This window comes from Hippoglossus hippoglossus, chromosome 8 (genome assembly GCF_009819705.1).
Source record: "Hippoglossus hippoglossus isolate fHipHip1 chromosome 8, fHipHip1.pri, whole genome shotgun sequence".
Lineage (NCBI taxonomy): Eukaryota > Metazoa > Chordata > Actinopteri > Pleuronectiformes > Pleuronectidae > Hippoglossus > Hippoglossus hippoglossus.
In genome coordinates this window covers 15,190,533-15,203,635 of record NC_047158.1, presented here as the reverse complement: position 1 = coordinate 15,203,635, position 13,103 = coordinate 15,190,533, and the positions used below count along the sequence as shown (strand labels likewise).

Sequence of the window (13,103 nt, the reverse complement as noted above, 5' to 3'; positions counted from 1 at the left end):
TAGTATCTCAGATAAATAAAAACAATCACTGGACTTGGACTGGTTGTCAATTTAGAAAAAGAATGGGAGAGAGAGACTGAGAACCCCAAAACCTGGGGTGGATTTTTCAGGGAGCTCCCAGTTTCGTTTCTGTGGAAACTTTTTTACCACCAAAACAGACAAATAACTGAGAGTGTGAGCCCCTCAGAGACTGTGTGCGTGCAATATAAGCCCTCAGTGCCCTTACTGGGCCCAGAGTAGGCAGGCTGGCTTCCTCCTGCAGCAGAGCTGGATCAGGTTGAAATTTAAAGTCTGAGGGTTTATAACTTTAGGCAAAAACGAGGGGTTTGGCCAGAAAGACATGCCTGAGTCACCTGCCCTCCATCTTAAACAATTGTCACTTACAAACAGAGCATGCAACTCACTCACCCTCTTGGCAGAGCATATAGCCAGGAGGAAAGCTGCTTTGTGAGATAGGAACTTAAGGCTTGATTGCCCTATGGGATCATAGGGAGACTGCATCAGGGGCCGTAATACCAAGGGGAGTTCCCACGATGGAGCCCTGCTTGGTCGCAGGCGGTATGCTCCTTTAATGAACTGAGACACTAAAGTATGTCTCCCAACTGTAACATCTCCCACTGTCTCGTGGAAGAAAGAAATTGCAGCAGTGTATACCTTAATGGTGCTGGGCGCCCTGTTCGAGTCCAAAAGTGACTGAAGGAAGCGGAGAACCAGCTCCGGATTTGTGGCTGGATTTTCCTGTCTGTTGTGACACCATGTAGAAAACACCCTCCACTTTTGGCCATAGTTTGGCCGAGTGGAGGGAGCCCGGGCATTGTCTATGGTCCTCAGGACAGCCTCATCTAACCCCTGAGAGAGGTACTGACAAGGTGCAGGATGTCTGATCTGGGGTGCCATATCTGACCTTCTGCCTGTAAGAGGAGGTCTGCCCTGACTGGCAGGGCCCATGGTTGACCGTGAACCAGGCGAAGGAGCGTTGGGAAACAATGCTTCTCTGGCCACCTGGGGCTATTAACAGCACCTCGAGGCGATCCGGTTGAGTACCTGGGGAATCAGAGGGAATGGAGGAAATGCGTACAACAACCCTTCCGGCCATTCTTGAGATAGTGCATCCAGGCCTAGAGGACCTCCCTGGCCTTCCAGAGAGAACCACATCCTGCAGTGGGTTGTCTCTGCTGACGCAAATAGGTCAGTCTGAGCCCTGCCAAACCGACTCCATAAGAGGGATACAACTTCTGGATGAAACCTCCACTCTCCTGGGGGAGGACCAGTCCTGGACAGGAGGTGTGCTGCTCGATTTACAATCCCTGGCATAAAGATTGCCTTGAGTGAAGCCAGATGCTGAAAGGCCCAAAACAGGAGTTTCTGTGCCACCTGGAGGCAACGCAGGGACTTTGTGCCTCACTGGTGATTTATATGATAGACTGTCGAAGAACTGTCTGTTCTTATCGAGACATGCCTGCCCTGGATGGAGGAAAGGAGAGCCTTCAGAGCAAGGTGAACCGCTCTTAACTCCACATCAACATTGATGTGTTCGCCACCCCAAGGGGGTATCCACAAACCGCGCACCATCCTGCCTTCCCAGACTGCTCCCCAACCTTTGAGGGAAGCATCTGTCATCGCCACTGTCCTCCTCGATGGAATGTTCCCGAGGGGGAATCTCCTTGGAGCAGGAGCACCCAGTCCGCCTATGGGCGTAAGGCTTGGAGACATGCACGTGTCACACGAAGTTTCACATGTCTGTCCAGCTTCGGTTGGAGCTTGAAGGCATTCAGCCACCTCTGCATTGGCCGGGCCCTGAGGAGGCCCAAAGGAACAACGGCTGCTGCGGCTGAAACCATCCCCAGCATCCTCTGAACATTGAAAAATTGTAGCTGCCTGCCGAGACAGAATCGTTCCAGGAATGCTAGAATCCTCCTCACCCTCTAAGAGGTGAGGGATACAGACATTGTGAGGGAATTCAAACAATGTCCCACAAAAGTCACCTGCTGCCTTGGCTGGAGGTTGCTTTTCATCACATTCACCTTGAAACCCAAGGACCGTACATGCGAGATCACCCTCTGGGTATCCTCTACAACAGTGGTCGCCAACCCGTCGATCGCGATCTACCGGTCGATCTCGCAGTCTTCACTGTCGATCCCCCAACTCTCTGGACTCACTGGCTGTCGTCTCGTCGCAGATCAGCTGTGTGGCTGTTGTCTGTTTTTCACACGCGCTGTGTGTCCGCTACTGGCGGTGGAGTTGCAGGTTTATCTCCTGCATTTCCTTAAAGAACAAGTTGGTTTATGTACTAAACTAAATATCAGGACTCTACGGTATGAAGATGCGCATCTTCCGGTCTGTCGATAACAATCAAAGACCCGCTGGAACAAATGAGTGGATCTAGAAAGTGAAACGCTGGAGTGCTTTTACTTTGAAACTGGTTCGGGAAGTGATGTAAATACATTTGTGTCATAGAGAGATGAACATCGTGGTCCACAGCTGAATAAACAGAGAAAATTATCTTTCACCTGAGTTTTAAAGTGTTTCTGATGAATTTATGTCACAAACAAATGGTTGCAACACTTTCTGTATGCCTTTTCAAAATAAAAGCACTCCAGCGTTTCTGTTGATGGAATCCATTCCCTTGTTTAAAAAGGTTTTTTTATTGTTAAATATTTGCTGGAGCAGAAGATGCACGGCTTCATACTGTGTAGTACTGGTATTTATTTGAGTACAAGGGACTTCTTTCATACAAGGAAATAATCCTATTTGTGGCCATATTCAAATCAAAGCCTATATTATGTAAAAACATTGTGCTGCAGTAGCAGCTCTTCTGCAGAACATGATGTGGAACTGAGGAGGTACATATTTTGCATTGTAAATATGAATTGATATTAATTTTAATATTGTGCATTGAATGGAAACATTTGCACCACTGCCCTTCTTTGTGTATATTTATTTCTTGTACATTCAGCCTAACAGAAATTGCAAAAAATAGTATGACCCTCCTAAGTGGGTTTCTTGGAAGATATCAACAAAATCACGACTGTTTGCTGTCCTGGCTCCTAAATGGTGGAACGAGCTCCCCATTGACATCAGGACAGAAAGTCTACACATCTTCCGCCGCAAACTAAAAACACACCTCTTCCCACTATACCTTGAATAAAAGTTTAAACTAACAATTTAGTAGCACTTAAATGGCACTTACTTATAGCACTTTGTAGTTTTGCTTTCTTGAAGAAATTGTACTGTCTTGATTCTTGTTGTTCTGGTTTGTTCCTCATGGTTGATGCACTTATTGTAAGTCGCTTTGGATAAAAGCGTCAGCTAAATGAAATGTAATGTGATGGTAGATCTCGGCTTAAGTTTGGAATTAAAAAGTCATCTTGGGCTCGAAAAGGCTGGTGACCACTGCTCTACAACTTGGCCAAGAGATGGAGCACAAATGAGCCAGTCGTCCAGGTAGGGAAGGATTTTTATTCTTGACATCTGGAGAGGAGACCAGGCAGCCCCAACCACTCTGGTGAACACCCGTGATGAGAGGGAAAGGCCAAATGGCAGGACCTTGAACTGATAGGCCTGCCCCTGGAATGAAAACCAAAGAAAGGGTCTGTGGTTTGGACAGATGGGCACATGGAAGTATGCATCTTCCAGATCTATCGAGGTGAACCACTCCCCTTTTTCGATAGATTCTAAGATCTGACCCGTGGTCAGCATCTTGAAAGGAAGTACCTTTAAAGAAATACGTGGAGTAGAAGCCAGCGAGCTGTTCGTCTGGATCTACTTTCATAATCGCATCCTTCTGCCGAAACTGAATTCTGTACCCCTTTGATACTGTATCAAGCACCCATGGGTCTGACACGGTTTCCTCCCAGCTGCCCAGGCGTAGCTGGGAGTGAAATTCGGTGGGCATCCCCCCACCCCTAGGCAGCGCCGCCCGGAGGTCCTGAACCTCTGGGGGGGGCGCGCTTCCTCTGGGGGGCATCTCTAGCCGAAAGACGGGGATGGAACCCTCGTCGACGTTGGGATGGCTGTTTGGAGTCAACAGAGGCTGTGAATCCTGTAGCCCAGGGGTCAGCAACCTTTTTGACAATAAGTGCCAATGTGAGATTTTCTTGTTAATTACTGTGCCATATCAACATTTTTTCATATTAAGTTTTATTATTGAACATTAATATTTCCAACAGACATGTCATTTTATTCCATCCATATTGGCTATATATACACAACAACACTGTAAAGAAACATGTTTATCTCATTATGATTCCAATAATAAGTTTGTCATTAACCCCACCAACCACACTCATATTCAGAATTGCGAAAGCTTACTTCAGTCGCATGGTTTATGGCGGTGGCAAAGACTTTGAGAGAGTTGGCTTCTCATACCTGGACACTGCACGTTTGATTGATTCTCCCTTGTCTGCCTGATCTTTGAAACTTCTTTCGTGCCTTGTTTCAAAGTGGCGCTTAACACTGGACGTTCGGCTCACAACATTTTCAAAACATAACGTGCACACAGCACGGTCCTTATGAAAAACAAAGCCACAGTCTTCTGCCCATACTACCTTATGAGCCCAGGATGGTGATTGGTGGGGAGGCTGGGAGCCCCTAGGTTTATACCTGGTAGTCACAGCCCCTCTGAACGTGCGCTGTACACACTTTCTGGTGCAGCGAGACTGTTAAGACCTATCTAACACACCCTGGGAGTCAGGATGAAACACGTGTGCTGGCACGATTGGCATATTGGTCAGTTCTTTCCTGATATTCTCAGGCAGAGTTGTACAGCACACTGGGACAAAACGTGCTGCTGCGATTTTCTGCTGCGCGTAGAGAAAGATGAAGTGGTGATCATCTGTGGCTGCAGCAACAAAACCAAACATCAAAAATATTTTCCTCTTTTCAGACTTAAACATACTTTCAATATTTAATGTTGTTAAAAAATTCCCTGTGTTCGTTTAACCCATAACCCGCCTTTAGGTTGGAGTTTAAAATTAATGAATCTTACACATTTTCACCATCATTTTAAACTTTATTTCTTATGACAGATATATTGCTGGATAGTGCAACTGGCTTTATTTGCAGTTTCATGTTGAGAACAAGTAGGTTTCCATAGCTTGCGTAGAATATATTCAATATCTATACAAACACATCCCAAGAACATTCTTTTCAATATCTACACAGACATTTATTCAAACGTTTTTCAATTGCACAATCAATATGCACAGACATTGTATTGAAATGAACACTGTTTTGTTCATTAGTTTTTGATACATAATGATACAATTCCCATGAAAAAAATATATTTAGTTTCCCTTCCTTTCTACATTGTATCTTGGAGAGCATGAAGGAGTGAGTGTACGCTATCGTGAACAGGTGTGAACTTCATCCATCTGAAGTACATCCACAAACAATCGAAAATAACAGTTCTACACACAGATCTTAAAAACACATTATTTCTATAAAATCACAAAGTAGCACATTTTGTTTAAATTGTTATTTTTTTCAGAAATGTTAGTATATGTATAAACAAAGAATGACAACATTAATGAAACTTATAGTGGTTGTGTTTTGAGTACACTTATTACACTGTTTATACAAGTACAAGAGAGGAAACATGCAAAATGTATCAAAACATCTCATATCTTAAAAAGCAAAATGTTTTACAAATTATTTCCTGCTTGACAAACTGACAAAGGAAACCTTGCATGTTTTTAAGTCCAAATCAAACTTTGTCTTTCTCCTATTACTACAAAGCCCATGCTTTGGTAAATGACAGTTTGTCTTTGAACAACGATCCTATTTATTTACAACGATGTTGTAGGCAACAGGACCTCTGAAGGTGAATCCCAGGTAGAAGGTGATGTTTTCATTGCTATGAGGCAGTGAAGGTAAATGAAGCGGCATTATCCTGAACGTCTGTTTCTCAGGGCCATCGAGGTACACCACTCCATCATCAGTCCATCCAGAAACACGTTTTAACAACTTGGCGATCTCAGGCTTCTTCCATACCTCACCACTAAACCACTGCATGCGCTTCTCAGAGAGAGACGTCACCTTTACGACTCCTTTTAACTTTCTCTTGTGGATAAATTTATCCAATCCATTTCCACTGCCCAGAAAGAAATGGGTGTAAAGTCTTCTCTTCCGTGGAGGAATGTCCTTCATCTTGGTCCAGTATCCTTTCTCCATGTGTTGAACAGCTGATTGGACAACTTCATATTTGTTTTCTCTCTCAAGGTTTGTGTCTTTATCCTCTGGCCAGAATAGTAAGGTAAGCAGGAACAAGGAACTTGGTAGACATTTCTTTTTATCAGTTGGGAACTGACGACAAAGGTCCTGAAGGACTTTGAGAGAAGGAACTTTCAGAGCCATTGGTGACAAGCAGTTCAGAGTAATGCTGGCCAGTGTGTAATTCACAATATCACGCTGGTCAAACTTTGATTTCAGTGGATTACTGGGGTAGAGAGAAAGGATTTTGTTTAGAGTATCTACTGCACCCTTCTCTTCATGTAGCTTAAAGAGGATGGATGTGACGTTACCTCCGCCAAGACGATAGATGACCATGCGTTTTTGTATAGGAGTTAGATTGGTTGCAGTTGACTGGCCAGTTTGTAGAAATGCAGCAGAAGAAGCATCACTGAAGTACCTTCCCAACTCAGAGGATATATTTGCCAACCATTTCAGTGGATTGTTTATGTTCCCCTCAGGACTTAAATGAATCTCATCTTCATCTACACCAGCGTCTGTCTGGAAGTAACTGAGGTCTCCTGAAATCCACTCCAAGGCATCTTCCACTGTCTTGTTGAGCTTTTTCAAACGATCATGGAATGGTTCCCAGTCATCTTTAAGTTCCTCTGGAATGTAATCACTGCACAAGTACTTCAGACATTCTCCATGGCCTCTGGCTTCATTTGCAAAAAGCTGCAATGAAGATATCAGCTTGAGCAGGTTGCATCCAACTTCAACTTCAGCAAAATATCCATAATTGTTCATCCTTTCCGTATCTGCTGTAGCTGCTCTCTCACAATCTTGAAAACACTGCATGGCTTTCAGTGCAGTCCTCACAGCATCTGCTGTATTTATGGCAGTGTTTGGTTTGGAGTCATTGTCAATGGCTTTGCATTTGGCTTGGAACCATTTTTTGTACACCTGTCCTTTTGTGTCAAGTATGTGTGAGTTGTTTGGCAGCTGTCTTGCTGCCGTCTCTGCCCAGTGTTCCGCCTCTTCGAACATTTCATATTTATAATGAAGACGAGCAAGTTGTTGTGCAAAGAATGGATCATCATGGAAACGCTTGAAAGCTTCCTTGAGTAACTCAATTGCTTTGTCTGGTTTTTCGTTTTTACACACATGCTCAATCAGAGGAGAGAGAAAACTGTCACATTTATCTCCTTTGCTTATTCTGGATCTCCTTATGAGAAGTGCTTTCAAGAATGACTGATATTCTTCCTTTCCAAATCTGTGCTCGAAAAGCACATTGTCACAGAGCAATTTCATTGCCAAACCCCTGTGGGTCTGTTGGCTTCCAAGAAGTTGTTGGAGAATTTCCTTTGCAACGAGTGGGTGAATGATTCTGATTGATTTAATGTAGGTCTTCTCATCTCTGAGGTGAAAGAAGACGAGTTTTGCCTGATCACTGAGTTGTCTCTCAAATTCATACTGGTGAAACCTTTCCATTGACATTTTCAAAGCTAGCAAGGCTTCGCAGTGGGACTGAGAGATGAATGAGTTTGGAACGTAACTGTTAAGTAGTGCTACATAGTGAATGAGGCGAGTGACAGCAGATTGGTGGTCAATGTCTTGGAGCAAATGTTTCACAAACTGTTGAACATAATCCTCAGTGAATTCTTCACTCATCAGAACAAAAGTCAGGATGAACTGATGCTCGTATTGTTCTTCGAGCACCTCTCGTTTTCCAACAAACATTCTCTTCTCTTGAGCAGACAGCTTGTGAGTGACAGAGACATTTCGTAAAGGAGACTCCTTGCATCTTCTCTCTGGATCATAGGATCGACTGCAGCCCAACAAAATGAAACACAGTGTTCCGTACTGGATTTGTTTGCTGTTAATTGCAACCTCTAATTGATTCCTGAGATCATCTAGATATTCTTTGTCTGAGTCTTCAATGAGGAGCAGCACTGGAAGACACCTCTGTGGATCCTTTTCTTCATATTCTCTGAGGTCAACAGCATGCTGCGCCACGACCGCAGCTGAGTATGAAGGCTTCACAACTGCACACCTTAGGTCGGTCCTGTTTTTCCACAACACTTGTCTTGCCACAGTACTTCCACCACTTCCTGGATGATGGTAGATGCTTATACTCTTCACCGGAGTCTGTTCTGCATTGCACTTCAGAGCATTCTTGAGAAATTTGGAGACATCTTCATAAGCATCTCGTTCAATTACCTCTCCAACATGCTTGTGTTCAGCAAGCCAGAAATTCAACCAGGTCACTCTCCCACCACGGAAGAACTGCTGTTCAACGTTTGCTTTCTCCTCACTGATGAAGTGTTCAGTTGTTTCATCACAATGATTGACAGTCAGAATTTCTAGAGAAGCCATCTCTTCCTCTTTGTTTGTTTCAAGTAGGCAGATCCCTTTCACAAAGACAGGCAAATGTTTGCTGGTACAGGCTTTTACAGGTTGTACATTCTGCACGGTTGCATTAACATGACTCATTTTCATCCCAACAACACTGAAGTTGTTCACGGTTTCTGTTCCACACGATCCCTCTGCAAAGCTTTGCCACCTCAGGAAGTTGTTCTCCGATTCACAGATGCAGATGATGTCTTCATGGCCTTCCATGTCTGTGAAAAACTCATAAAAGGTGTGCAACAATGGTTTCTCAACTGGTGATGTGAGAAGAAAAATGACCTGGAATGCCCCATTTGGCAAGATATGTTTACAAATCAAAGACACAGATTCCCTTAAGAGGGTTATTTTTGTCTTGATCCAAGTCATCTCTTCACAGGGCGTATCTTTTCCTTTGAAGTCAGAACGGCCATTACAGAAGATCCAGCTAGTTTGCTCAAACAGATGCAGGTTGCTAGTGAACTCTTTGATGCTTGTGTCGCTGGACATCCTGTAGCTCTGCAGAGAATGCATGTTTGCAGCATGATGCTGAAGGTATCTGTTGCAAAGACCTGAAACCTTTGATTCAGGGTCAAAGTCAAACACGCAGAATATCTTCATGTTAAGCAGCCAGTCAATGTGACAAAGATCATCAGGTTTGAATTTGTTTGTGACGAATATTAACCATTTGTCATTTTCAATGAACTTCTTCCCACTCGTCATTAGCATTGTGAGTTTCCTTCCAAGGTCTTGGCTGAACAGTGGAGCATTGTGGAACTGATTTTTCTCTGCTTCTTCTCTTTGAGCATCACGATCCTTAACTCGCTGGATGAATTCACTCAAATCTTTGTCCAACACTGGCTCTGTTTTTGAACCCACCCTCCGCAGAATTGATTCCTTTTCGAATTGTACTTTATTGGCCAACTCGTTGAAGTTGGGCAGACGAACTGCATACCACCTGCTCTTAACAATGCTGATTGAAGGTACAATGTCAACCTCCACCACATACATCTTCTCTGTACTTTCTCGATCCATAACCTCAACAAATCTCGGTGGTCGCACACACTGGCGCACATGTTCCACGTCAGATGAGAAACTCCTTTCAATGTAGTCCAAAGCATCTACATATATGTCCATATCTTTCACAGGGATGCCAATTACCTCACCGTGCATGTATCCTGTATCCTCCCTGCTGTCCATCACACCAAAGTGTATTGTGCCATTTGATCTGATATTCATGCAGCCAGTTGCAAATTTAAGAACCTCTTTGGCAAACTTGGCTCGGAGCCTCGTGTTATCCAATGTGACAGCTACAGTTAGAGACTTAAATTCATGGCATGGATGTATCAAATTAAAAGCGCCCGACTCAGGTTGCAGGACCCTGTGCTTTACATATATGTAATCAACCCCCTCTTGATCAAATGGTCGTGGTTTGCAGTCTTCCTTTGTTTGTCTCTCCTCTAAGTCTCCCACATGAACCTGTGCTGAAGGTGCTTCACTTGCAACTTGACATTGAACAGATTTTTGACCGTTTTTCTGCTCCAACTCAGTTTTGTTAGCCCTGTCGGGCTTTTTCTTCTCCTGAGATTTTTGCTGGGAGTTGAGGAGCTCATCTCTTTTTTTAATTATCAAATGAGCAGGGCCTAACTTCATGCAAATCTTTTTCTTCAAAAAGTCCTCATCCAGTGTAAGAAGGATTTCTCCATCTACTTCTTCCTCAAAGAGCTTTTTTGTGTATTTTTCATTCACACCAATGGATCTTAGCCAGTTGCTCACTTGGGTTTCAGTCCAATTCTTGGGTGACTGCCCAAGTTCATCTGCTAAATAGTGAAAAGAGACACAAAATCAATAGGTTTAATTACGTATAGAATCAGAGATACACTATAGTTACCCTACATATTACAGGCATGTTTTTACTTAGCAAATTTAGACATCTTTGGTGGTAGAGCATACTTAGTGAGTTTTCAAAGTTTTTTTTTTTTATTTCCCAACCCTGTCTATGGACTTGATGGACTATGGCTTCACTTAAACCTGGAGCAACTTTAATCCACTTAAACACTGACACATAGTGTGTCAGAGGTGTATTACACCCAACAGCACTTTTGCTGAAAACAGCTGAGTGCTGTGGCTGACAATGAGGTTGATGAAAATGAACAGTGAAAATGAATCAGAACACTACAGTTGTGGTTTGTAAAATGACAACAGTGACCCTTTTAACATTACACAATAAATTGAACTCTCAGTAATATAAAAATATCTGTACTTTTTACTGTGCGTGTGAATCTTAATTTTCATATAAATAACACTATAGGCATTGTCTATGTTACATGCCTATGCCAGACAAAAAACCTAAATTAATTATTTTAAAAAAATTGTGTACCTTTATTATACAATGTTGGCAAAGACAAACATGTTGTACACAAGAGTATTTAAGTATTCAAGTAAAAAAAAAGACTCATAACTCAAGATCTCATAAAAAATGACTCATCACTCCACTCACCCATGGTTTTCTTTCTTCTGTCTTCACATTAACAATCTTGCTGTTTACTTTTCACCAGCTTCTGTAAATTAAGATGCACACTTCCAATTAGTCCATTATCATGTTGAATTCAGGTAAATGTATGGTTAGTAAAACTGGCTCACAGGCAGTCACCTACTAATAAGACTTGATGGTGAAACTATCACACTGTTACTTTACATTCCTCAATGAAATATTACAAATGCTAAAGCTAATATAGACATCAGTATTTTTGATTGAAAGAATATTGTGTTAATGTTAACAAGCACAAATATTTTTGATAAGGATCCCCACAAAACTAAATTAACAGTGCTCTCTGGTGGACAAACTCAGTAATGGTGACACTAAATCAATCCAGTCCATCAGGTGATCGTTGTAAAGGTGATCAATGCTATAAAACATACTGCTGCTCTAAACATGGTAGTAAACTCAGTGGTGTGGTGTAAAAGGTTATTACTGACTCCAGTACAACAACTGTAAAAGATTAGTCTGGGGAGTTGACTTTAGTTTACAAAAATAAATAAACAAAGCTATGTTGACGAAAAAACGGTCTTTTTTCCTCTCTGTCATAATCTAATCCAGATTTGACAAATCTAGGTATAATGTTTTTTAACCAGGACCTGGGTCGATATGGTGTCGATGTGAAAAAAGCATGTACCATTTTTGTATATTCACAAATAAAATAAAAATGTTTGTAAATAGAACAGAACATCAAATAGTCCGTTAGAAGTGTAATATTGTACATGTCTGTAGACCATTGCTGTGTATTGAATTAAACTGAGATAGGTTTGTTGACACAGCAGTGTGTGTGTGTGTGTGTGTGTGTGTGTGTGTGTGTGTGTCTTTCTATGGTTATAAGGGCCACCTTTGGTTCAATACCAACATTGTGAGGACTTTTTGACTTTGTGAGCACTCTAAATGAAATTAAAGTGAGGGCAGGTTCAAATGGCGCAGAATAAAGTTGATCAATTGCGTGGGCAGATAAGGAATGTGGGTGGGCAGAGTAGAAATTTGTAGAAATTTGGCTTTTCTGCCAAAAAAGACCCAGGCCTGCGTGAACAAGATAAGAAAGTTGTACTTTGGTGTGCCTATATTACACAGTGATGACAGAGCCAAACCTGTTCTCCAGAGTATTTTGTTAGTATTAAAGTATAGAAAAAGGACTCATAAAGCCTGACTCGTCCCTCCACTCACCTATGGTTCTTTCTTCTGTCATTGCATTCAAAACTTCCTGTTTACTTATCACCAGCATCGATCTGTAAAATAAGATGCGCAGTTAGAAATAAAACTTTTATGTAAAAGCATCCGCTGTAACAACAGACTGTTTATAACACATTTAAAACTGCATGGTTTAAACTCTGGGTAATGACGTCTTTGCTAAGCAACAGAAAATTCGCCTGCTACGGACCAAGATGATATCAAGAGTCAACATCGTTACAGCACTAAAGAATAGAGTGAAACCAAAGGGCGGACATTTTTCTTACCTTGGTAAACTCTTCTGGAAGTCAGTCTTTATCCGTGTGTCGCCCTGGGTCCATTTAAGAAGCCTGTGGTCGGTTATAGAAACGCTGCAGTTGCAGTCTCGCTGCTTCCTCTCACTGTCGCTCCTGAAATGTGCAGCGCGCCCGTATTCAGAGCTTTATGGTAAATGTGGAAACAGCTCCAATGACACTTCATTTTTCTCTTCCTCTGAAAGTGACATGTTTCAGTATCTGAGACCTGCAGGAAAACTGGAGATAAAACCTTCACGATCCCAGAAAACAGACAACACATCTTCAAAGAATTCAGAATCAGCGCGAGAATAAGAAAGCGTGTACTTACGGTTTTCAAAAAATTTAAAGTTTCCAGAGTAAAGTGTAAAACATGTCACGGCTAGTGTCTCAGATGAATAAAACACTCACTGGACTTGGACTGGCGGTCAATTTAGAAAACGAATGGGAGGGACAGACAGAGAACCCGAAAACCTGGGGTGGATTTTTCAGGCAGCTCCTAGTTTCGTTTCTGTGGAAATTGAAAATCTGGACCGAACCAT

At 42.4% G+C, this 13,103-nt stretch overlaps 1 protein-coding gene across 3 annotated transcripts; it reads right to left on the bottom strand.

Moving 5' to 3' along the window:
- Window positions 1-4,771: 4,771 nt before the first annotated feature.
- LOC117766584 (sterile alpha motif domain-containing protein 9-like) lies at window positions 4,772-12,982 on the bottom strand. Of its 3 annotated transcripts, none has more exons than XM_034593755.1 (4): window positions 12,556-12,982; window positions 12,266-12,327; window positions 11,054-11,114; window positions 4,772-10,373 (listed from the first exon to the last, which is right to left on the bottom strand). In XM_034593755.1, exons 3-4 carry the CDS (start codon window positions 11,055-11,057, stop codon window positions 5,779-5,781), a joined length of 4,599 nt encoding a protein of 1,532 aa, XP_034449646.1. In that variant the 5' UTR covers window positions 11,058-11,114; window positions 12,266-12,327; window positions 12,556-12,982; the 3' UTR covers window positions 4,772-5,778. The 3 variants fall into 3 exon arrangements, with proteins under 3 accessions (XP_034449646.1, XP_034449648.1, XP_034449647.1); XM_034593757.1 differs by having other exon boundaries at window positions 4,772-10,370; XM_034593756.1 differs by lacking the exon at window positions 12,266-12,327 and having other exon boundaries at window positions 11,054-11,100.
- Window positions 12,983-13,103: the final 121 nt, after the last annotated feature.